At 49.0% G+C, this 26481-nt stretch overlaps 1 protein-coding gene across 3 annotated transcripts in view; it reads right to left on the minus strand.

Annotated features, from left to right (window-relative positions):
• cacna2d2a (calcium channel, voltage-dependent, alpha 2/delta subunit 2a) overlaps positions 1-26481 on the minus strand; it is a 254816-nt gene that overhangs the window by 58379 nt on the left and 169956 nt on the right. For 2 of the 3 annotated variants that reach the window (XM_031824825.1, XM_020482984.2), the window contains exons 5-6: positions 26284-26328; positions 4002-4143 (exon numbers count right to left, since the gene is read on the minus strand). In XM_031824825.1, coding sequence (XP_031680685.1) covers positions 4002-4143; positions 26284-26328 — 187 coding nt within the window. The remainder of the gene's footprint in view (positions 1-4001; positions 4144-26283; positions 26329-26481) is intronic. The other variant, XM_031824824.1, reaches the window with a different exon arrangement.

Raw genomic sequence — 26481 nt, forward strand, 5'->3', positions numbered from 1 at the left:
GTATTGTACAGCTGTAGGATCTTAATTTGACCACTCTGTTGGAGGGGAACTTTCCTGCAATGCAAGACATTGTAATTTCCACATAGACATTTCAGACTCGATTTTCCCTTACGGAAATGTATCAACCCTGTATCAAATGTATCAAAAAATGTTCCATTAATTATAATCCACATAATAATGTACATTTCCTGTTGCTGCAGGATTATTTTCCTGCCATAGTAATCTGGGTCAAATTAAGATCCTTCATCTGTATAGCAGCTGTGTCTGCCAAACTGTTAAACAACATCTACAGCCCTGGTGCAATAACCATTAAATGATCTAGCTATGAGACGTCTCTGAAACTAAAAACAGACCCAGGAATTAAGAGCATGATGGGATTCTTTCAGTGGCGTTTACTTAACTCTTCTCTTCCTGTTTCTCTGTGATTCCTTGTGAGATTGTGTTCCCCCTGGGCTCTTCCCCGGCAATTATTCAGCAAATCCCTCCCTGCTGTTTGTTCCCTCAACGTTTCCCCAACGTTCCCTCAACATAACCCCACCACGAGAAGAAATCCCTTTTTTTTTCTCCACAATGCAGCAGCACCACCCACATCAATTTAGTCCTCTGTGGCTTTTTCTGTTGCGGTGTCCGTTCCGTAATAAGCATTGATAATTAGAAGAAAACTGTCTGAATGTTTGACCTAAGCTAATTAGAAAGTCTGCAGACTTGCCAGCAGGAATCCGCAATGGGATAATGAATCATAAAATGGTTCATTACTGCGCCCAGGGAACACTCTCAATCTCAATAAGCGGACATGGGCCCTGGCAGACAAATCAAACCAGGACACACACACTGCCTCATTTATCTGCTAAAAAGAACACAATAAAAAACCTTGCTCTAAACGGTTTCTATCATTAAAGTGTCTCTCTCCCGATTCTCCTTTTCTCCTTCTCTCTTTCTCCAAACCCTCCCTCTCTCGCTCTCTACTCCTCTCTCTCTCTCTCTGACTTTTTCTCTTGACTTTTTCTCCCCCCCCCCACCCCTGTGTCAAAAAAACCCGCTGCTGCAAGTTTCATTAACATGCGTAACACACTTTTGTAAAAAAAAAAAAAAAAACTCCTTGTCATGTAACAACAACCACCTTTACTCCATGTGTAACTCTGTGTTGTTGTCTGCTCACACCGCTATGCTTTATCTTGGTCAGGTCGCAGTTGTAAAATGAGAACTTGTTCTCAACTAGCCTACCTGGTTAAATAAAGGTGAAATAAAAAATATCACAGAGGACCCTGCCAACATTTCCTAGTTGGGCCCCCTTCTCTCAGATGTTCATAATCAAAGCAGTAGAATAGCAGCCCCCTTCAACTACACAGAGGATGAGTGCTCATAATAAACTCTAGCCATGTACTCCATCCGCAAAGCACAACACAGAACACTAAACTCATCCATACCATAGCCCACTAACACTTACTGCCATATACTTGTACACATAACACCACACAACACTCCAGCCCCTGTGTAGATAGTACCCTGTTCCAGATCAACAGTTCCAGGCTTTTGTTCTCTAACGCTGACCCTCTCCCTCTCGTCTGGCTGCTCTGCTCTGTTCTCCCTGGGTTGGGCAGACAGCCTCTCCTGCTCACTAACAATGCTGCTGGTCCACTGCTCCTCCAATAAGCACAGACCTCTCTAGACCCACAGGCAAACATTACACTCACATCAGCTCCCCGTCAGCTCTCCTAGGCAGCTCTGGTGTTCCAGCACTGAGCAGCAGCCATCTCCATTGGTACTGAGCATGTCCCTGGCCTGCCCTCTCCAGAGTTCTCCGAGCCCCGGGACCCCAGAGGTAGAAATGTCCCAGTCTATTTTCTCCACGTGAAATTCAGCTTTTAACTTCCGATCGCTGGGGCTGTATGTATCAAGTTCCTCAGAGTAGGAGTCTGAGGATCAGGTCCCCCAGTCTATGCAATCGCATTCATTGCGATCGAAAAGGCAAAACTGATCCGAGATATGTACGCTTGATACATATGGCCCCTGAGAATTTGCTTAACTTATTCCTAATAACATGATTTTAAATAGCCTAACACCACTGGTCCTATTATTTTGTGCTACTATCCAAAAATGTGGTTAGAATTGATGATATATTTGTTACTGACACAGGCTAGGCTACTGAATGATATACGGAGTAGAGTGTGGGGACGATCAGCATCCGTATACGAGTACTGCATTTTACGAGCTACTCAACTCAGGAAAAAAAAGAACAGAACTCAAACAACATGCTCAAAACAGAGCTGGTGTCAAAACTGGAGTAGCTGGGCCAATCTTTCCACTGCAGGCTACGCACAGGGAGTTGATTTGCCCACAACAACAGTAAAAAAAAAATTGGCAACGCAAAACTCTTAAAGGCCCAGTGCAGTCAGAAACATGATTGTCCTGTGTTTTATATATATTTTCATAATATGAGGTTGGAATAATACTGTGAAATTGTGAAAATGATGATAATGCCCTTTTTTGTGTAAGAGCTGTTTGAAAAGACTGTTGCGGTGCGATGGAGTTTTGGCCTGCCTGGTGACATCACCACACGGTAAATGAGTTAATAGACCAATAAGAAAGAGAGTTCCAAACTTCTCTGCTAATAACAGCTAGTTTCCAGTTTCCCCCTCCCCTAGCAACATCTTGCTTGAGAAATTGCTCTTTGTTTCTTTTTGACCATTTTCATTTAAAACAATCACAGTAAGGTACTTAATTGTTACCCAGAAATGATTTGATATTGACATATAAATGGCTGTATTGGACCTTTAAAAATGAACATCCTCCCAGAGTACTCCATTCTAGCACTGTGTTTCTATAATCCCCTGCAGGCTCAATCGGAAAGCCTTTATTCCGATACAAGCCCAGCGAAGAGAGAATCCAGGGCCCATGAGAGAATCCAGGGCCGGCGCAAAATGTCTGCAGTAACAACAGGCAGGACTGATTGCTCTATAGTCGTTCGTCCATGCTCTTTGACCCCTCTTCCTGGATAAGCACAGGCTAACTCTGACAAGATTGGCCCAGAGAGGCTGCTGGGGAAGCTTATTATAGACCTGTTGGCTAGCTTCCATACCTCGGAAATAACAAGGGTTCTTCTGACGAAGAGGAAGACTGCAAAACAAAATGGGTGGAAATGGTGGTCTATCTGTCAGCAGATCATTTGAGATACAGCCAGATAGTGAGAGTGAACACATCGAAATCCAACAGATTAGAGCAGGATAGCGGAGAGAAGAGATAAGAGAATGTCGGGCGACTGTGAGAATACAACCTCAGCAGATACAGTACGTATGTCCACTTTCTTCCATTGCTGGAGTCCCAAAGAAGGTGTTATGCCTGGTAGGGCTGTGAGGTGCCAGTCAGGGCAGAGTATCCAGGAGCAGGTGAATCAATCCCTGTCCACGCAACCACACACGCACGCACGCACGCACGCACACACACACACACACACACACACACACACACACACACACACACACACACACACACACACACACACACACACACACACACACACACACACACACACACACACACACACACACACACACAGCTACTGTGGGGAACACTGCTGCCATGAACTATTGTGTTACAGGAAGCAAGTGTTGGCTGATATACGCAGAGGGGCAGGTTATCGTGCTCAGCTAACAACCTCCGAAGGAGAAAGGTCCGGTCTAAGGCGCAGAGGAATAGGCGGTTTCATTTTCATCTGTTCACGACTGGCTCAGGTCTGTAGGAGAACTATGAGGGGGAGATCCTCCCAAACTGATAAGGAAGACACACAAGACCGTCTCGGAAACAAGATGCGGCATCTCAAAGGTGTATCATGTCAGAACATGTCTCATACGAAACCCTGTGTGTAACCTAGCAAAAAGGTTCAGATCATAGGCTGATAGTGAATTTGTGTGTATTTGTGTGGGAGGATGGAGGTGTAGTGAATTTGTTTGTATTTGTGTGGGAGGATGGATGTGTAGATGTAGATGTAGCTTGGTACTTACAGCCCTTATAGATGTCTGTAGGGATCTGGACGGCACTGTAGGAGTAGTTCACTTTGTTTTTAAAGTTGGGATCGTCCACAAACTCAAGCTTCACGGAGTAGGGGTTCTCCATCAGGTTCTCTTCTCCGTCTTCATCCTCCGTCTGCATAGAGAGATTCACAGAGAGAGAAACGCCCTGTCAGTGGGATAAGCACAGGACAGAAGGAAACAGACGGCCAGAGACACGGACTAACACAAAACAGACATCCGCCCTGCACAGCCACAAACAAACACGAATGCACTCACACAGGTCTGCATGCACAAGTGCATGCGCGCACACACACATATACACTTTTGGTGGAAACAACAAAAACGGCAATTACGCCGCCTTTTAAGCTGGGTTTGGAGTTGCCTTCTATTCTTTGCCTCATCACAAAGCAACAGCGGGTATCAAAGCAGACACAAAACAGTGAGAATCAATTAGTGTCCAAGATGGCTATCACAGACACATTAAGGTGGCACACAAATGAACCCTGACAATAACTAACAACCAACACCACTCAATCACAGCTTTCTCTCTGCCACCCACACGAACACGGCAGAATCTCCAGCACGTCCATGCAAGTGTTACTTTAGGAAGCCAGCTGGAGCTGCCTTGTGTTTTTGTTTTGACGTTCACGACAACATAATGTCTATTGGAGGTCTGGTGCCGTGGCGTCGCCTAGGCAGAGAGCTGCTGTACATTTTCATAGCATTTTCCCTGACAAACTTTTTGTTTTATGAATGAACTATTAGGTTATTATTATAGTCTCTCTCTCTCTCTCTCTATATATATATATATATATATATATATATAGTGCGAATCCAGCATGTTTTCAAGACTGAAGTTGGAGGTTAGTTACTGGCTAGCTAGCTAGCTAATGTTAGCTGGCTAGCAGGCAATGTTTTGATTCGATGATGCCAGCTATCTGGATGTTGAGGATGGAGAGAAGCCTGAATACAGAGCTATACAGAGATGACAGCTGACCATAAGGAGAACTAAGTTATAAGGCTACTCATAGACAGGGCTGCAGTGGAGCAGGTTGAGAGCTTCAAGTTCCTTGGTGTCCACATCACCAACAAACTATCATGAGCCAAAAACACCAACACAGTTGTGGAGAGGGCACGACAACGCCTATTCCCCCTCAGGAGACTGAAAAGATTTGTCAGGGGTCCTCAGATCCTCAAAAGGTTATACAGCTGCACCATCGAGAGCATCCTGACTGGTTGCATCAACAGCTACCCTAGTCATAGACTGTTTTCTCTGCTACTGCACGGCAAGCAGTACCGGAGCACCAAGTCTAGCTCCAAAAGGCTTCATAACAGCTTCTACCCCCAAGCCATAAGACTCCTGAACACCCCCCCACCCCCATTTTTACACTGCTGCTACTCTCTGTGTATTATCTATGCATAGTCACTTTACCTCTACCTACATGTGCATTGACTCTGTACCGGTACCCCTTGTATATAGCCTCACTACCGTTATTTTATTATTGCTTTTTAATCATTTGTTATTTGTTATTTTTTACTTTCTTAGCACTGATTTTTCTTAAAACTGCATTGTTGGTTAAGGTCTTGTAACAATTTCACTGTAAGGTTTACACCTGTTGTATTCAGTGCATTTGACAAATAAAATTGGACTTGATTTAATACTCCTGAATTACTACTGAAGTGTGGTGTGCTTTCTGAACCCCAAGTGGGTGCTGCATTTTGTTAGTAGTGAAGAGTTGTGAGCTAGCTAAACTAGGTGGCTACTATGAAGAAATCTTTTTTTACCCTCATCAATCTACACCCAATACCCCATAATGACAAATCGAAAACAGGTTCTTAGAAATGTATGCAAATGCAAATATATACATTTAAAAAATCCTTATTTACATAAGTATTCAGACCCTTTGCTATGACAGTGCATGTCAATGCAAAAACCAAGCCATGAGGTTGAAGGAATTGTCCGTAGATCTCCGAGACAGGAGTGTGTCGAGGCCCAGATCTGGGGAAGGGTACCAAAACATTTCTGCAGCATTAAAGTTCCCCAATAATTCAGTGGCCTCCATCATTGTTAAATGGAAGAAGTTTGAAACCACCAAGACTCTTCATAGAGTCAAGAACCCGGTGGTCACTCTGACAGAGCTCCAGAGTTCCTCTGTGGAGGTGGGAAAACCTTCCAGAAGGACAACCATCTCTGCAGCACTCCACCAATCATGTCTTTATGGTAGAATGGCCAGACGGAAGCCACTTCTCAGTTAAAGGCACATGACAGCCTGCTTGGAGTTTGCCAAAAGGCACCTAAAGACTCCCAGACCATTAGAAACAACAACAACAACAATTATCTGGTCTGAACTATTTAGCCTGAATGTCAAGGGTCACATCTGGAGGGAACCTGACACCATCCCTACGGTGAAGCACGGTTCAGCATCCTTCTGTGGAGCTGTTTTTCAGCGGCAGCGACTGGGAGACTAGCCAGGATGGAGGGAAAGATGAACGGAGCAAAGTATAGAGATCCTTGATGAACACCTGCTCCAGAGCGCTGAGGACCTTCGACTGGGGCGAAGGTTCACCTTCCAATAGACAATGACCCTAAGCACACAATCAAGACAACGCAGGAGTGGCTTCAGGACAAGTCTCTGAATGTCCTTGAGTGGCCCAGCCAGAGTCCAGACTTGAACCCAATCGAACATCTATGGAGAGACCTGAAAATAGCTGCGCAGCGACACTCCCCATTCAACCTGACAGAGCTTGAGAGTATCTGCAGAGAAACCTGTTTTTGCTTTGTCATTATGGGGTATTGTGTGTTGTTTGATAAAGAAAAAAAACAATTGAATCCATTTTAGAATAAGGCTGTAATGTTATAAAATGTGGAAAAAGTCAAGAGGTCTGAATACTTTCCGAATATTTTTTTTAATGTCTTGCAGGTGCCTGGCCTGCCACAAAGAGTCGCTAAAGCGCGATGAGCCAAGTAAAGCTCCCCCTGGCCAAACCCTCCCCTAACCCGGACGACGCTGGGCCAATTGTGCACCGCCCTATGGTACTCCCGTTCACGGCCGGTTGTGATACAGCCCCGGGTTCGAACCCAGGTCTGTAGTGATGCCTCTAGCACTGCGATGCAGTGCCTTAGACCGCTGCGAGACTCGACAGGCCTAGGATTCAATCTTGATTATCTATCTACATATGACAAGACTTGCCTTTTCAAGAGCCCATCGTGAAAATAAATAGGAATTAGATCTAAACACATCCTCTGGCAGAGCTTATTCATTTATCTTTGCCTCCAAATCCTAAGGGAGCTCGCTAAGACTCTGCAAGGTGCATACTGACAGAATATAGCACATAGCTAGTACTACAAATGAGTTAGGGCAGGCCTATACATCCACTGTACAATATACACACATACTGTATATATGCATTGCATACCATAAGGAAAGGGAGGCGAAAACATCCATCAAATACTGTATATCATACTGTATATCATACGGTATACCATACTGTATATAATACTGTATTATAAGAAGTGTTGGAGGTAACGTGTTCAAAAGGTTTACAAATGTGTTACAAAGTAATGCGTTACCGTAATAATATAACGGCATACTGTTCCAATTTGAGTCAAAATATTAGAGTTACTGTAAGAAAGGTGGTTGTTACTTAGTTACTTTTGTTATCATTCCCTTCCTAGTTACAGTTATTGATCAAAATAGATATTTGTGATGATGATGATTATTCCATGTCGGGTTGGCTCAATATTTAAAATCCCCACGTCCCAGATTGTAATTGTTTTGGTCCTGAGATTGAGGTCCTCTCACCAGAACAAAAATGAAACATAAACAAATACTCAAATACTGTATAGTTCATTACTGTATAGTTCACATTGAGACCTGCCCACATATCATGATTTAATAGAGCAGCAAGGGTTCATTGAATCTGACATGATAAAAACGGGTTGTTTTTTTTCGCAAAATGTAATTCAAGCCTCATACCCTGTGCAAGAATTGATTTATGGCCGGGCTTTAATTGTCTATTAAAACGCAATTACAAGCTGTTGTTGGAGAGGATGGGAAGAGCAGAGCAGAGGGACACTTGTGATGATAGCCCACTGAATGTCAATGCTTAGGAACAGTGTGGTCACAGACCAGGAAAACATGCTACAGAACCTTACAGGTAACACATCATCAGACGTACGTCAACTGTCTCGCGTCTCCCGCTCTTGTGTGTCTCTCTCATACAGACTTGTACATACACAGTTGTGCAAACACAAATGTATCGACACAAACTCACTGTTATAAAAACCCATTTACACAAGGCTACAGTACACAGGTTATATGGGCCTTAGTTCGACATCTATCTTTGTCGGTTTTGACTGTAATAACAACATATAGCTCATAAACTGTCTCCTATTCCTCAACACATCCATTCATTCTGTCAAAACCTTCCCACTCAGCGAAAACGTTTCATAATCGTTCTGTCACCTTTTTTTCTTCTTCTCATCCTTCCAATCATCTCCAACTGCATTACAATGTTAAACTGCCCCCCCCCTCCACACACACACACACACACACACACACACACACACACACACACACACACACACACACACACACACACACACACACACACACACACACACACACACACACACACAACAATGACCCCATCACACAAGAACATAGACTTGAGAAGATGTGCAACGTTAAGGTCGCCGGTGACAGCGTACAAGTGGATGGTGGTGGAAGTGACGGTGAAGCTCATTGGTTGAACAATATAACACTAGCCTTGTAACATGACAGCAAAGACAATGAATGTGTTCATGACGATGATGCGTATGCAGCAAGGGTGAGAGTGTTACAGCCTCACGCTGGTCTAGCAAAGAGGATCACTCGGTTACTGATGCAGTTCCGTCAAAACGCGTGAGGTAATTGCGTCACGGGGCAGTTTGTTGGCATGGGTGATTAGGTAGGACATGCTGGTTCATCGCTGAGGATGATTGGGTTAGAGGTGCTGGTTTATCAGTTAGAGAGGAAGTGGGTTAGGAATGCCGGAAGGATTAGTTACAATAAAGGTCTTTGGGTTCGAAGGGTGGATTATTGCTTAACATAAATGTAATTAGATTAGAAATACTATTGTATTAGTTGCAGGGAAGGTGACTGGCTTAGAGAAAGGGGTTGCATTAGTTACAATGAAGGTGATTGGCTTAGGGAAGTCGGGTTATCAATAACGGAGAAGGCGATTGGCCTTCATTAGCCCCTCGTGCATCATCAGCATTCTGTGGAGTCCCGTCCCGGTGTTTGTTTATCTCTCAGCCTGACTGTCATTCCAGTGAGGCCCTCTTTTTCCAAAGAGCCCAATCATAATTAACCAAGGCAGCTTCTAATTAGGAGCTGAATAAATCCACACAGGAAAGACTGATTGGTTCATTTTCTTCAGCCACCCACCACCTGTTTTGCTCGATTCATTACCCAATTTATTAATTTTATCTCCCCATTCTCAAGGTTTAATTAAAGGTTGAAGAGGCCAGGAATGACATTTTGAAGACTCTTTCATTTCCACTTTTACCCATCTAGGGCTCGCCCATGATCACAAGCATCTCTCGCCTCCAAACCCAGCTCATCCCTTTGATATTGTGTGTTTGTGTGTGTGTGTGTGTGTGTGTGTGTGTGTGTGTGTGTGTGTGTGTGTGTGCACGCGTGTGTGCCCATGTGTGTTGGTCAATCGCACAGTACAGATTGTGGATCACTTCTGAACCGAAAGCCAAATAACAGGGCTCCAAACTGAGCTTTGACAGTGTAATATGGTGCAGTGTATGACAAAGCAAAGAAAATCAAAATGCAAGACGAGTCTGTGTTTCAAATGCATTGAGAAGCTACAATAACATTAGTGTTTCCAGCTAGGTGGCCGACGTCTCTGCTCCTTGCCCTCCACCAAAACGCTCCCTTATCGTCATTTACAAGTTATATGCATTTCACTACCGACAAATAGCAGTTTCAAATGAAAGTGAGATAATGCGGAGACCATAGCAATTTCACCCAGAGTGAGCTTTGTCTGTTCTCCACTGAAGCCTAAGTAATAATCTTCTCTTGGGTGTGCCTGATCTTGTCTCTTTCAGTTGGGTTGTTCTCGCAGAGGGGAAAATCCCTCAACAATGGCTGATAAAAACAAAACTCTAAAATCAATATCATATTGTTCTACTGACAGCCAATGAGGTGTTGCCGGGACAGGCCAAGACATCATGCCTATAATCTTTAATGTGTCGGCGTGTCTGTGTCTGTGTGCGTATTAAAGTCACAGTAAAAAATATATAATGTATAATGGGACCCTGCCAATGAAGACAGTTCATTGTCAAAGTGCCAGAGCAAGAGTTGGGGTGAGGATAAGGCTAGACCCCAAGATAGTCTTAATATGGGGTGTTATTAATACCAATACTAAGCAATCCCCTCCAGTGCCACTACACATACTACTGTGGAATATTACCATCAATGAGAATGGCCGCTATGTGCTGTTTCTATGCCTGGACACAGCGAATAAGAGATTGAGGACCCAGACAGAGTCGCCTTTTGGGCAGGAACTCAACTGTGGACAGTGCCTATACCTACACAAGGGCGCTGCGCGATTCAATTTAAAGTTGTGAGAGATATGGAGTCCAGAGCATCTGGCCCAACAAACTAATTAGATATTGTAATGATGGAGTGTTTATAGGTGAAAGGAGCGCATTACAAGCCCTGTTTGAATCGGGGAGAGAAAGGCGGGATCGGATGGGCAGACAAGTGGAGAGGAGGGATGGAGCAGGGCAAGACGAGGTGACGATAGCAACAGGAGTAGAGCCCGTGTACATGAGTAGAGCAAGGGCTCAGGAGTAGAGCAAAGGTACAGGAGTAGAGCACGGGTACAGGAGTAGAGCACGGGTGCAGGAGTAGAGCACAGGTAAAAGAGTAGAGCACAGGTAAAGGAGTAGAGCACAGGTACAGGAGTAGAGCACGGGTACAGGAGTAGAGCACGGGTACAGGAGGAAAGCAAAGGTACAGGAGTAGAGCACAGGTACAGGGGTAGAGCATGGGTACAGAAGTAGAGAACGGGTAAAGGAGTAAAGCCAAGGTACAGGAGTAGAGCACGGGTACAGGAGTAGAGCTGAGGTACAGGGGTAGAGCATGGGCACAGGAATAGAGCACTGGTACAGGAGTAGAGCACGGATACAGGAGTAAAGAAAAGGTACAGGAGTAGAGCAAAGGCACAGGTGTACAATACGGGTACAGGAGTAGAGCACGGGTACAGGAGTAAAGCAAAGGTACAGGAGTAGAGCATGGGTAAAGCAAAGGTACAGGAGTACCTTTGGGAGGAGTAGAGCAAGGATACAGGAGTAGAGCACAGGTACAGAAGTAGAGCAAAGGTACAGGAGTACCAAAGGGAGGAGTAGAGCAAGGATACAGGAGTAGAGCACAGGTACAGAAGTAGAGCAAAGGTACAGGAGTAGAGCAAAGGTACAGGAGTAGAGCAAGGATACAGGAGTAGAGCACAGGTACAGAAGTAGAGCAAAGGTACAGGAGTAGAGCACGGGTACTGGAGTAGAGCAAAGGTACAGGTGTAAAGTACGGATACAGGAGAAGAGCACGGCAACAGGAGTAGAGCACGGGTACAGAGGTGGAGCAAAAGTACAGGAGTAAATCACAGGTACAGGAGTAGAGCAAAGGTACAGGAGTAGAGCACGGGTACAGGAGTAGAGCAAAGGTGCAGGAGTAGAGCACAGGTAAAAGAGTAGAGCACAGGTAAAGGAGTAGAGCACAGGTACAGGAGTAGAGCACGGGTACAGGAGTAGAGCACGGGTACAGGAGTAGAGCACGGGTACAGGAGGAAAGCAAAGGTACAGGAGTAGAGCACAGGTACAGGGGTAGAGCACGGGTACAGATGTAGAGAACGGGTAAAGGAGTAAAGCCAAGGTACAGGAGTAGAGCACGGGTACAGGAGTAGAGCTGAGGTACAGGGGTAGAGCATGGGCACAGGAATAGAGCACTGGTACAGGAGTAGAGCACGGATACAGGAGTAAAGAAAAGGTACAGGAGTAGAGCAAAGGCAAAGGTGTACAATACGGGTACAGGAGTAGAGCACGGGTACAGGAGTAAAGCAAAGGTACAGGAGTAGAGCATGGGTACAGGAATAGAGCACTGGTACAGGAGTAGAGCACGGATACAGGAGTAGAGCACGGGTACAGGAGTAGAGCACGGATACAGGAGTAGAGCACAGGTACAGGAGAAGAGCACAGGTATAGGGGTGAGCATGGGTACAGGAGTAGAGCACGGGTACAGGAGTAGAGCACAGGTACAGGAGTAGAGCACGGGTACAAGAGTAGAGCATGGGTACAGGAGTAAAGCAAAGGTACAGGAGTAGAGCACAGGTACTGGAGTAGAGCAAAGGTACAGGTGTAAAGTACGGGTACAGGAGAAGAGCACGGCAACAGGAGTAGAGCACGGGTACAGAGGTGGAGCAAAGGTACAGGAGTAAATCACAGGTACAGGAGTAGAGCAAAGGTACAGGAGTAGAGCACGAGAACAGGAGTAGGGCACGGCTACAGGAGTAGAGCACGGGTACAGGAGTAGAGCACGGGTACAGGAGTAAAGCAAAGGTACAGGAGTAGAGCACAGGTACAGGGGTAGAGCACGGGTACAGGAGTAGACCACGGGTACAGAAGTAGAGCATGGGTACAGGAGTAGAGTAAAAGTACAGGAGTAAAGGACTGGTACAGGAGTAGAGCACGGGTACAGGAGTAGAGCATGGGTACTGGAGTAGAACACGGGTACAGGAGTAGAGCAAAGGTACAGGAGTAGAGCACGGGTACAGGAGTAGAGCACGGGTACTGGAGTAGAGCAAAGGTACAGGTGTACAGTACGGGTACAGGAGTAAAGCAAAGGTACAGGACTAGAGCACGGGTACAGGAATAGAGCACAGGTACAGGAGTAAAGCACGGGTACAGGAGTATAGCACGGGTACAGGAGTAGAGCACGGGTACAGGAGTAAAGCAAAGGTACAGGAGTAGAGCACAGGTACAGTAGAAGAGCACAGGTACAGGGGTAGAGCACAGGTACAGGAGTAGACCACGGGTACAGGGGTAAAGGAAAGGTACAGGAGTAGAGCAAAGGTAAAGGAGAAGAGCACAGGTACAGGGTTAGAGCACGGGTACAGAAGTAGAGAACGGGTAAAGGAGTAAAGCCAAGGTACAGGAGTAGAGCACGGGTACAGGAGTAGAGCTGAGGTACAGGGGTAGAGCATGGGCACAGAAGTAGAGCTTGGGTACAGGGGTAAAGAAAAGGTACAGGAGTAGAGCAAAGGCACAGGTGTACAATATGGGTACAGGAGTAGAGCACGGGTACAGGAGTAAAGCAAAGGTACAGGAGTAGAGCATGGGTACAGGAATAGAGCACTGGTACAGGAGTAGAGCACGGATACAGGAGTAGAGCACGGGTACAGGAGTAGAGCACGGATACAGGAGTAGAGCACAGGTACAGGAGAAGAGCACAGGTATAGGGGTGAGCACGGGTACAGGAGTAGAGCACGGGTACAGGAGTAGAGCACAGGTACAGGAGTAGAGCACGGGTACAAGAGTAGAGCATGGGTACAGGAGTAAAGCAAAGGTACAGGAGTAGAGCAAGGATACAGGAGTAGAGCACAGGTACAGAAGTAGAGCAAAGGTACAGGAGTAGAGCACGGGTACTGGAGTAGAGCAAAGGTACAGGTGTAAAGTACGGATACAGGAGAAGAGCACGGCAACAGGTGTAGAGCACGGGTACAGAGGTGGAGCAAAAGTACAGGAGTAAATCACAGGTACAGGAGTAGAGCAAAGGTACAGGAGTAGAGCACGAGAACAGGAGTAGGGCACGGCTACAGGAGTAGAGCACGGGTACAGGAGTAGAGCACGGGTACAGGAGTAAAGCAAAGGTACAGGAGTAGAGCACAGGTACAGGAGTAGAGCACGGGTACAGGAGTAGAGCATGGGTACTGGAGTAGAACACGGGTACAGGAGTAGAGCAAAGGTACAGGAGTAGAGCACGGGTACAGGAGTAGAGCACGGGTACTGGAGTAGAGCAAAGGTACAGGTGTACAGTACGGGTACAGGAGTAGAGCACGGGTACAGGAGTAAAGCAAAGGTACAGGAGTAGAGCATGGGTACAGGAATAGAGCACAGGTACAGGAGTAAAGCACGGGTACAGGAGTAGAGCATGGGTACAGGAGTAGAGCACGGGTACAGGAGTAAAGCAAAGGTACAGGAGTAGAGCACAGGTACAGTAGAAGAGCACGGATACAGGGGTAGAGCACGGGTACAGGAGTAGACCACGGGTACAGGGGTAAAGGAAAGGTACAGGAGTAGAGCAAAGGTACAAGTGTACAGTACGGGTACAGGAGTAGAGCACGGGTACAGGAGTAAAGCAAAGGTACAGGAGTAAAGCACAGGAACAGGAATAGAGCACTGGAATAGGAGTAGAGCACGGATACAGGGGTAGAGAACGGGTACAGGAGAAGAGCACAGGTACAGGGGTAGAGCAAGGGTACAGAAGTAGAGAACGGGTAAAGGAGTAAAGCCAAGGTACAGGAGTAGAGCACGGGTACAGGGGTAGAGCATGGGTACAGGAGTATAGCACAGGTACAGGGGTAGAGCATGGGCACAGAAGTAGAGCTTGGGTACAGGGCTAAAGAAAAGGTACAGGAGTAGAGCAAAGGCACAGGTGTACAATACGGGTACAGGAGTAGAGCACGGGTACAGGAGTAAAGCAACAGTACAGGAGTAGAGCATGGGTACAGGAATAGAGCACTGGTACAGGAGTAGAGCACGGATACAGGAGTAGAGCACGGGTACAGGAGTAGAGCACGGATACAGGAGTAGAGCACGGGTACAGAAGTAGAGCACGGGTACAGGAGTTGAACACGGGTACAGGAGTAGAGCACGGGTACTGGAGTAGAGCAAAGGTACAGGTGTAAAGTACGGGTACAGGAGAAGAGCACGGCAACAGGAGTAGAGCACGGGTACAGAGGTGGAGCAAAAGTACAGGAGTAAATCACAGGTACAGGAGTAGAGCAAAGGTACAGGAGTAGAGCACGGGTGCAGGAGTAGAGCACGAGAACAGGAGTAGGGCACGGCTACAGGAGTAGAGCACGGGTACAGGAGTAAAGTCAAGGTACGGGGTAAAGCAAAGGTACAGGAGTAGAGCACAGGTACAGGAGTAGAGCTCGGGGACAGAGGTGGAGCAAAAGTACAGGAGTAAATCACGGGTACAGGAGTAGAGCAAAGGTACAGGAGTAGGGCACGGGTACAGGAGTAGAGCACGAGAACAGGAGTAGAGCACGGCTACAGGAGTAGAGCACGGGTACAGGAGTAGAGCACAGGTACAGGAGTAAAGTCAAGGTACAGGGTATAGCAAAGGTACAGGAGTAGAGCACAGGTACAGGAGTAGAGCTCGGGTACAGGGGTAAAAAAAAGTACAGGAGTAGAGCTAAGGTACAGGTGTAAAGGATGGGTACAGGAGTAGAGCACGGGTACAGGAGTTGAGCACGGGTACAGAAGTAGAGCACAGGTACAGGAGTTGAACACGGGTACAGGAGTAGAGCATGGGTACAGGAGTAGAGCAAAGGTACAGGGGTAGAGCATGGGGACAGGAGTAGAGCACGGGTACAGGAGTAGAGCACAGGTAAAGGAGTAAAGCAAAGGTACAGGAGTAGAGCACGGGTACAGGTGTAGAGCACGGGTAAAGGAGAAGAGCACGGGTACAGGAGTAGAGCACGGGTGCAGTAGTAGAGACAAGGTACAGGAGTACAGAACGGGTACAGGAGTAGAGCACAGGTACAGGGGTAGAGCACGGTTACAGGAGTAGAGCACAGGTACAGGTGTAGAGCACAGGTACAGAAGTAGAGCATGGGTACAGGAGTAGAGCACGAGTACAGGAGTAGAGACAAGGTACAGGAGTAGAGCACGACTACAGAGGTAGAGCACGGGTACAGGAGTAGCGCACAGGTACAGGGCTAGAGCACGGGTACAGGAGTAAAGCCAAGGTACAGGAGTACAGCACGGGTACAGAAGTAGAGCATGGGTACAGGAGTAGAGCACAGGTACAGGAGTAGAGCACGGGTGCAGGAGTAGAGCACAGGTAATAGAGTAGAGCACAGGTAAAGGAGTAGAGCACAGGTACAGGAGTAGAGCACGAGTACAGGAGTAGAGCACGGGTACAGGAGTAGAGCACGGGTACAGGAGTAGAGCACGGGTACAGGAGTAGAGCATGGGTACAGGGGTAAAGAAAAGGTACAGGGGTAGAGTACAGGTACAGGAGTAGAGCACGGGTGCAGGAGTAGAGCACGAGAACAGGAGTAGGGCACGGCTACAGGAGTAGAGCACGGGTACAGGAGTAGAGCACGGGTACAGGAGTAAAGTCAAGGTACGGGGTAAAGCAAAGGTACAGGAGTAGAGCACAGGTACAGGAGTAGAGCTCGGGGACAGAGGTGTAGCAAAAGTACAGGAGTAAATCACGGGTACAGGAGTAGAGCAAAGGTACAGGAGTAGGGCACGGGTACAGGAGTAGAGCACGGGTACAGGAGTAGAGCACGGGTACAGGAGTAAAGCAAAGGTACAGGAGTAGAGCACAGGTACAGGAGTAGAGCACGGGTACAGGAGTAGACCATGGGTACTGGAGTAGAACACGGGTACAGGAGTAGAGCAAAGGTACAGGAGTAGAGCACGGGTACAGGAGTAGAGCACGGGTACTGGAGTAGAGCAAAGGTACAGGTGTACAGTACGGGTACAGGAGTAGAGCACGGGAACAGGAGTAAAGCAAAGGTACAGGAGTAGAGCATGGGTACAGGAATAGAGCACAGGTACAGGAGTAAAGCACGGGTACAGGAGTAGAGCATGGGTACAGGAGTAGAGCACGGGTACAGGAGTAAAGCAAAGGTACAGGAGTAGAGCACAGGTACAGTAGAAGAGCACGGATACAGGGGTAGAGCACGGGTACAGGAGTAGACCACGGGTACAGGGGTAAAGGAAAGGTACAGGAGTAGAGCAAAGGTACAAGTGTACAGTACGGGTACAGGAGTAGAGCACGGGTACAGGAGTAAAGCAAAGGTACAGGAGTAAAGCACAGGAACAGGAATAGAGCACTGGAATAGGAGTAGAGCACGGATACAGGGGTAGAGAACGGGTACAGGAGAAGAGCACAGGTACAGGGGTAGAGCAAGGGTACAGAAGTAGATAACGGGTAAAGGAGTAAAGCCAAGGTACAGGAGTAGAGCACGGGTACAGGGGTAGAGCATGGGTACAGGAGTATAGCACAGGTACAGGGGTAGAGCATGGGCACAGAAGTAGAGCTTGGGTACAGGGCTAAAGAAAAGGTACAGGAGTAGAGCAAAGGCACAGGTGTACAATACGGGTACAGGAGTAGAGCACGGGTACAGGAGTAAAGCAACAGTACAGGAGTAGAGCATGGGTACAGGAATAGAGCACTGGTACAGGAGTAGAGCACGGATACAGGAGTAGAGCACGGGTACAGGAGTAGAGCACGGATACAGGAGTAGAGCACGGGTACAGAAGTAGAGCACGGGTACAGGAGTTGAACACGGGTACAGGAGTAGAGCACGGGTACTGGAGTAGAGCAAAGGTACAGGTGTAAAGTACGGGTACAGGAGAAGAGCACGGCAACAGGAGTAGAGCACGGTTACAGAGGTGGAGCAAAAGTACAGGAGTAAATCACAGGTACAGGAGTAGAGCAAAGGTACAGGAGTAGAGCACGGGTGCAGGAGTAGAGCACGAGAACAGGAGTAGGGCACGGCTACAGGAGTAGAGCACGGGTACAGGAGTAAAGTCAAGGTACGGGGTAAAGCAAAGGTACAGGAGTAGAGCACAGGTACAGGAGTAGAGCTCGGGGACAGAGGTGGAGCAAAAGTACAGGAGTAAATCACGGGTACAGGAGTAGAGCAAAGGTACAGGAGTAGGGCACGGGTACAGGAGTAGAGCACGAGAACAGGAGTAGAGCACGGCTACAGGAGTAGAGCACGGGTACAGGAGTAGAGCACAGGTACAGGAGTAAAGTCAAGGTACAGGGTATAGCAAAGGTACAGGAGTAGAGCACAGGTACAGGAGTAGAGCTCGGGTACAGGGGTAAAAGAAAGTACAGGAGTAGAGCTAAGGTACAGGTGTAAAGGATGGGTACAGGAGTAGAGCACGGGTACAGGAGTTGAGCACGGGTACAGAAGTAGAGCACAGGTACAGGAGTTGAACACGGGTACAGGAGTAGAGCATGGGTACAGGAGTAGAGCAAAGGTACAGGGGTAGAGCATGGGGACAGGAGTAGAGCACGGGTACAGGAGTAGAGCACAGGTAAAGGAGTAAAGCAAAGGTACAGGAGTAGAGCACGGGTACAGGTGTAGAGCACGGGTAAAGGAGAAGAGCACGGGTACAGGAGTAGAGCACGGGTGCAGTAGTAGAGACAAGGTACAGGAGTAGAGCACGGTTACAGGAGTAGAGCACAGGTACAGGTGTAGAGCACAGGTACAGAAGTAGAGCATGGGTACAGGAGTAGAGCACGAGTACAGGAGTAGAGACAAGGTACAGGAGTAGAGCACGACTACAGAGGTAGAGCACGGGTACAGGAGTAGCGCACAGGTACAGGGCTAGAGCACGGGTACAGGAGTAAAGCCAAGGTACAGGAGTACAGCACGGGTACAGAAGTAGAGCATGGGTACAGGAGTAGAGCACAGGTACAGGAGTAGAGCACGGGTGCAGGAGTAGAGCACAGGTAATAGAGTAGAGCACAGGTAAAGGAGTAGAGCACAGGTACAGGAGTAGAGCACGAGTACAGGAGTAGAGCACGGGTACAGGAGTAGAGCACGGGTACAGGAGTAGAGCACGGGTACAGGAGTAGAGCATGGGTACAGGGGTAAAGAAAAGGTACAGGGGTAGAGTACAGGTACAGGAGTAGAGCACGGGTGCAGGAGTAGAGCACGAGAACAGGAGTAGGGCACGGCTACAGGAGTAGAGCACGGGTACAGGAGTAGAGCACGGGTACAGGAGTAAAGTCAAGGTACGGGGTAAAGCAAAGGTACAGGAGTAGAGCACAGGTACAGGAGTAGAGCTCGGGGACAGAGGTGTAGCAAAAGTACAGGAGTAAATCACGGGTACAGGAGTAGAGCAAAGGTACAGGAGTAGGGCACGGGTACAGGAGCAGAGCACGAGAACAGGAGTAGAGCACGGCTACAGGAGTAGAGCACGGGTACAGGAGTAGAGCACGGGTACAGGAATAATGTCAAGGTACGGGGTATAGCAAAGGTACAGGAGTAGAGCACAGGTACAGGAGTAGAGCTCGGGTACCGAGGAAAAAAAAGTACAGGAGTAGAGCTAAGGTACAGGTGTAAAGGATGGGTACAGGAATAGAGCACGGGTACAGGAGTTGAGCACGGGTACAGAAGTAGAGCACAGGTACAGGAGTTGAACACGGGTACAGGAGTAGAGCATGGGTACAGGAGTAGAGCACGGGTACAGGGGTAGAGCATGGGGACAGGAGTAGAGCACGGGTACAGGAGTAAAGCAAAGGTACAGGAGTAGAGCACGGGTACAGGTGTCGAGCACGGGTAAAGGAGAAGAGCACGGGTACAGGAGTAGAGCACGGGTGCAGTAGTAGAGACAAGGTACAGGAGTACAGAACGGGTACAGGAGTAGAGCACAGGTACAGGGGTAGAGCACGGTTACAGGAGTAGAGCACAGGTACAGGTGTAGAGCACAGGTACAGAAGTAGAGCATGGGTACAGGAGTAGAGCACGAGTACAGGAGTAGAGACAAGGTACAGGAGTAGAGCACGACTACAGAGGTAGAGCACGGGTACAGGAGTAGCGCACAGGTACAGGGCTAGAGCACGGGTACAGGAGTAAAGCCAAGGTACAGGAGTACAGCACGGGTACAGAAGTAGAGCATGGGTACAGGAGTAGAGCACGGGTACAGGAGTAGAGCACGGGTGCAGGAGTAGAGCACAGGTAAAAGAGTAGAGCATGGGTACAGGGGTAAAGAAAAGGTACAGGGGTAGAGTACAGGTACAGAAGTAGAGCACGGGTACAGGAGTAGAGCACGGGTATAGGGGTAAAGAAAAGGTACAGGAGTAGAGCACGGGTACAGGAGTAGAGCATGGGTACAGGGGTAAAGAAAAGGTACAGGAGAAGAGCACGGGTACATGAGTAGAGCACGGGTACAGAAGTAGAGCATGGGTACAGGGGTAAAGAGTTACAGGAGTAGAGCACGGGTACAGGAGTAGAGCATGGGTACAGGGGTAAAGAAAAGGTACAGGAGAAGAGCACGGGTACATGAGTAGAGCATGGGTACAGGGGTAAAGAAAAGGTACAGGAGTAGAGCACGGGTACAGGAGTAGAGCACAGGTACAGAAGTAGAGCACAGGTACAGGAGTAGAGAACGGGTTCAGGAGTAGGGGTAAGTTGGAGGGAGTAGACACTGTGGATCAGTGATAGGAGAGTGAGTGGTCACACTGTAGAGGGAGGAGATAGAGGTGGAGGAATTGCAGGGGAAAGGGTGAGGGGTGGATGAGAGGAAGGAAAATAGGGAGGAATCAGTTGGTGAGAGGAAGGGATAGAGGAAGGAAGCAGTGGGTGAGAGGAAGGGATAGAGGAAGGAAGCAGTGGGTGAGAGGAAGGTATAGAGGGAGGAAGCAGTGGGTGAGAGGAAGGTATAGAGGAAGGAAGCAGTGGGTGAGAGGAAGGTATAGAGGGAGGAAGCAGTGGGTGAGAGGAAGGGATAGAGGAAGGAAGCAGTGGGTGAGAGGAAGGGATAGAAGAAGGAAGCAGTGGGTGAGAGGAAGGGATAGAGGGAGGAAGCAGTGGGTGACAGGAAGGGATAGAGGAAGGGATAGAGGGAGGAAGCAGTGGGTGAGAGGAAGGGATAGAGGAAGGGATAGAGGGAGGAAGCAGTGGGTGAGAGGAAGGTATAGAGGAAGGGATAGAGGGAGGAAGCAGTGGGTGAGAGGAAGGGATAGAGGAAGGAAGCAGTGGGTGAGAGGAAGGGATAGAGGAAGGGATAGAGGAAGGAAGCAGTGGGTGAGAGGAAGGGATAGAGGAAGGGATAGAGGGAGGAAGCAGTGGGTGAGAGGATGGGATAGAGGAAGGGATAGAGGGAGGAAGCAGTGGGTGAGAGGAAGGGATAGAGGAAGGGATAGAGGAAGGAAGCAGTGGGTGAGAGGAAGGGATAGAGGAAGGGATAGAGGAAGGAAGCAGTGGGTGAGAGGAAGGGATAGAGGAAGGGATAAAGGGAGGAAGCAGTGGGTGAGAGGAAGGGATAGAGGAAGGGATAGAGGGAGGAAGCAGTGGGTGAGAGGAAGGGATAGAGGAAGGAAGCAGTGGGTGAGAGGAAGGGATAGAGGAAGGGATAGAGGGAGGAAGCAGTGGGTGAGAGGAAGGGATAGAGGGAGGAAGCAGTGGGTGAGAGGAAGGGATAGAGGAAGGGATAGAGGGAGGAAGCAGTGGGTGAGAGGAAGGGATAGAGGGAGGAAGCAGTGGGTGAGAGGAAGGGATAGAGGGAGGAAGCAGTGGGTGAGAGGAAGGGATAGAGGAAGGAAGCAGTGGGTGAGAGGAAGGGATAGAGGAAGGAAGCAGTGGGTGAGAGGAAGGGATAGAGGAAGGAAGCAGTGGGTGAGAGGAAGGGATAGAGGAAGGAAGCAGTGGGTGAGAGGAAGGGATAGAGGAAGGAAGCAGTGGGTGAGAGGAAGGGATAGAAGAAGGAAGCTGTGGGTGAGAGGAAGGGATAGAGGGAGGAAGCAGTGGGTGAGAGGAAGGGATAGAGGAAGCAGTGGGTTAGAGGACGGGATAGAGGAAGGAAGCAGTGGGTGAGAGGAAGGGATAGAGGAAGGGATAGACGGAGGATGCAGTTGGTGAGAGGAAGGGATAGAGGGAGGAAGCAGTGGGTGAGAGGAAGGGATAGAGGAAGGAAGCAGTGGGTGAGAGGAAGGTATAGAGAGAGGAAGCAATGGGTGAGAGGAAGGGATAGAGGAAGCAAGCAGTGGGTGATAGGAAAGTATAGAGAGAGGAAGCAGTGGGTGAGAGGAAGGGATAGAGGAAGGAAGCAGTGGGTGAGAGGAATGTATAGAGAGAGGAAGCAGTGGGTGAGAGGAAGGGATAGAGGAATCAAGCAGTGGGTGAGAGGAAGGGATAGAGGAAGGAAGCAGTGGGTGAGAGGAAGGGATAGAGAGAGGAAGCAGTGCGTGAGAGGAAGGGATAGAGGAAGCAAGCAGTGGGTGAGAGGAAGGTATAGAGGGAGGAAGCAGTGGGTGAGAGGAAGGGATAGAGGAAGCCAGCAGTGGGATAGAGGAAGGGATAGAGGAAGGAAGCAGTGGGTGAGAGGAAGGGATAGAGAGAGGAAGCAGTGGGTGAGAGGAAGGGATAGAGGAAGCAAGCAGTGGGTGAGAGGAAGGTATAGAGGGAGGAAGCAGTGGGTGAGAGGAAGGGATAGAGGAAGCAAGCAGTGGGTGAGAGGAAGGGATAGAGGAAGGGATAGAGGGAGGAAGCAGTGGGTGAGAGGAAGGGATAGAGGAAGGAAGCAGTGGGTGAGAGGAAGGAATAGAGGAAGGAAGCAGTGGGTGAGAGGAAGGGATAGAGGAAGGAAGCAGTGGATGAGAGGAAGGGATAGAGGGAGGAAGCAGTGGGTGAGAGGAAGGGATAGAGGAAGCAAGCAGTGGGTGAGAGGAAGGGATAGAGGAAGCAAGCAGTGGGTGAGAGGAAGGTATAGAGGGAGGAAGCAGTGGGTGAGAGGAAGGGATAGAGGAAGCAAGCAGTGGGTGAGAGGAAGGGATAGCGGAAGGGATAGAGGGAGGAAGCAGTGGGTGAGAGGAAGGGATAGAGGAAGGAAGCAGTGGGTGAGAGGAAGGAATAGAGGAAGGAAGCAGTGGGTGAGAGGAAGGGATAGAGGAAGGAAGCAGTGGATGAGAGGAAGGGATAGAGGGAGGAAGCAGTGGGTGAGAGGAAGGTATAGAGGAAGGGATAGAGGGAGGAAGCAGTGGGTGAGAGGAAGGGATAGAGGAAGGAAGCAGTGGGTGAGAGGAAGGGATAGAGGAAGGAAGCAGTGGGTGAGAGGAAGGGATAGAGGAAGGAAGCAGTGGGTGAGAGGAAGGGAAAGAGGGAGGAAGCAGTGGGTGAGAGGAAGGGATAGAGGGAGGAAGCAGTGGGTGAGAGGAAGGGATAGAGGAAGGAAGCAGTGGGTGAGAGGAACGGATAGAGGAAGGAAGGAGTGGGTGAGAGGAAGGGATAGAGGAAGGAAGCAGTGGGTGAGAGGAAGGAATAGAGGGAGGAAGCAGTGGGTGAGAGGAAGGGATAGAGGGAGGAAGCAGTGGGTGAGAGGAAGGGATAGAGGAAGGGACAGAGGGAGGAAGCAGTGGGTGAGAGGAAGGGATAGAGGGAGGAAGCAGTGGGTGAGAGGAAGGGATAGAGGGAGGAAGCAGTGGGTGAGAGGAAGGTATAGAGGAAGGAACCAGTGGGTGAGAGGAAGGGATAGAGGAAGGAAGCAATGGGTGAGAGGAAGGGATAGAGGAAGGAAGCAGTGGGTGAGAGGAAGGGATAGAGGAAGGAAGCAGTGGGTGAGAGTAAGGGATAGAGGAAGGAAGCAGTGGGTGAGAGGAAGGTATAGAGGAAGGAACCAGTGGGTGAGAGGAAGGGATAGAGGAAGGAAGCAATGGGTGAGAGGAAGGTATAGAGGAAGGGATAGAGGGAGGAACCAGTGGGTGAGAGGAAGGGATAGAGGAAGGAAGCAGTGGGTGAGAGGAACGGATAGAGGAAGGAAGGAGTGGGTGAGAGGAAGGGATAGAGGAAGGAAGCAGTGGGTGAGAGGAAGGGATAGAGGGAGGAAGCAGTGGGTGAGAGGAAGGGATAGAGGGAGGAAGCAGTGGATGAGAGGAAGGGATAGAGGGAGGAAGCAGTGGGTGAGAGGAAGGGATAGAGGAAGGGACAGAGGGAGGAAGCAGTGGGTGAGAGGAAGGGATAGAGGGAGGAAGCAGTGGGTGAGAGGAAGGGATAGAGGGAGGAAGCAGTGGGTGAGAGGAAGGTATAGAGGAAGGAACCAGTGGGTGAGAGGAAGGGATAGAGGAAGGAAGCAGTGGGTGAGCGGAAGGGATAGAGGAAGGAAGCAGTGGGTGAGAGGAAGGTATAGAGGAAGGAAGCAGTGGGTGAGAGGAAGGGATAGAGGAAGGAAGCAGTGTGTGAGAGGAAGGGATAGAGGAAGGAAGCAGTGGGTGAGAGGAAGGGATAGAGGGAGGAAGCAGTGGGTGAGAGGAAGGGATAGAGGAAGGAAGCAGTGGGTGAGAGGAAGGGATAGAGGGAGGAAGCAGTGGGTGAGAGGAAGGGATAGAGGAAGGAAGCAGTGGGTGAGAGGAAGGGATAGAGGAAGGAAGCAGTGGGTGAGAGGAAGGGATAGAGGAAGGAAGCAGTGGGTGAGAGGAAGGTATAGAGGAAGGAAGCAGTGGGTGAGAGGAAGGGATAGAGGAAGGAAGCAGTGTGTGAGAGGAAGGGATAGAGGAAGGAAGCAGTGGGTGAGAGGAAGGGATAGAGGGAGGAAGCAGTGGGTGAGAGGAAGGGATAGAGGAAGGAAGCAGTGTGTGAGAGGAAGGGATAGAGGGAGGAAGCAGTGGGTAGCTCAACCACCATGGAAAGTTCGAACAGGTCTCTGGACATAATGGATTTTTTTTCAAGGAACCAAAGGCAGACATTAGTATCTGTTTTGAACTAGCCAGGCTGGCGTGGGGGTTGACCTCAGGATGACCTCTAGCAGTGTGCTGGGATAAGCTTGAGGTGGCGAGGCAAGGGTCATGGGGTGTGTCAAGGGCTCGGCCTCAGCAGCGACCATGTTAATGATGACCGATGTCCTCCAATTAGACGTGCTGACAGGCCCTAAAGTGCTGTGTCATTAATCACGAGGGCCGCCTTGAACACCGAGAAAATCATGCCGTGATTTATAGCATAGCTAGCTCCTCTGTCTGTCTGTCCCCACATTTCTCTCTATCTCCATCTCACTCTCTCCTCTGCCTCTCTTCATCTCTTTCTCTCTCTCCTTCATGTCTCTCACTTTCTCTCTCCTCCATATCTTTCTCTCTCTCCAACTCTCTCTCTTTCTCTTCCGCCTCTCTTCATCTCTTTCTCCCTCTCCTTCATATCTCTCCATCTCTTTCTCTCTCTCTCTCCTCCCTCTCTCTCTCTCCATATCTTTCTCTCTCTTCATCTCTCTCTCTCTCCTCCATCTCCTTCTCTCTCCTCAATCTCTCTCCACCTCTTTCTCTCTCTCCTTCATCACTCTCTCCTCCATCCCTCTCCATCTCTCCATCTCGTTCTCTATCCGCCTCTCCATCTCTCTCTCTCTCCTCCATCTCTCCCTCCTCATTCCTTCCTTCCCTTTGTGCTTGGGTGACCTAGAGAATTCTTGGATTTGGTTCTGATAGCTAATCAATCAGGTGGCCTGGTACAGTAGCACAAAACGGCGTGTGACCTGAACACCCCCCGGAAGGACTATTGACTGTTCCCAGACCAGGGGAGGGGGGGGGGGGGGCAGCCTGTAGTTGACTGGTATTAACGGTGACAAGACAAACATGAAATCTGTCTGTCTATGGTAGTTACTGTATAGCTACTTGTGAATTGGTACTGGGAGCCTACATTGATTTGTGGCTGGGTGTTCCTTGGCCCTGCATTGTGGCATTGGACGAGGTAAAACACAAGGAGAGTGCTGCTGAAGTCCAGAGTTTGACTGAATCTCTTGGGAGGAAAGCTGCAGTCACTGTCACATGCACAGTAGACACGTGGGGTTAAATGACTCCGTAAACGATAAGGGTTAGGTACTTCCGTTTGAGTTAGTCATTTAAATTCACCAGGGTTCGGAAAGTTGAGGTTAGGTACGAGGTACTCGACAGTTGGGGTGAGGGCACTTCAAGGTTTGACAGGTGAGGTTTAGGCATAGTTCGGGACAGGCAGGGTAGGTACTTCGGGGTTTGACAGGTGAGGTTTAGGCATAGTTCGGGACAGGCAGGGTAGGTACTTCGGGGTTTGGGATTGGGTAGGCATACTCCAGGGTTTGACCAAATCTCTTGGTAGGACATTTAGTGGGAGCTTGGTCACATGCATGGTGCTGGTTCCAGCCCTGTAACACTCAACACGCAACAGTCACAGGAGTCTCACCAGCGCACTAACACACACAGACAGCCCGAGTGCCTGTGACCAGGGTGACAACAAGACGTACAGGGGAGCAGGACGGGCAGGACTTGGGAGGACATACCGCTGTACTCACATAGTCTGATTCCGCTTTCGAATCATAGTACTCCATGTCGCTCTCCTGCGCCAGAAAAGAAAGGTGGAGAGAGAGGTGATGAGAGAAGATATAGCAGTGACTATGTGGTCGAGGCTCTTCCGCCGGTGTACGCTGTATGGAGATGTCAAGGTTATATTCAGACACACTAGACAGCATGAGAATATAATCAGCATCACA

The sequence above is a fragment of the Oncorhynchus kisutch genome, linkage group LG5 (assembly GCF_002021735.2).
Source record: "Oncorhynchus kisutch isolate 150728-3 linkage group LG5, Okis_V2, whole genome shotgun sequence".
In the NCBI taxonomy this organism is placed as follows: Eukaryota; Metazoa; Chordata; class Actinopteri; order Salmoniformes; family Salmonidae; genus Oncorhynchus; species Oncorhynchus kisutch.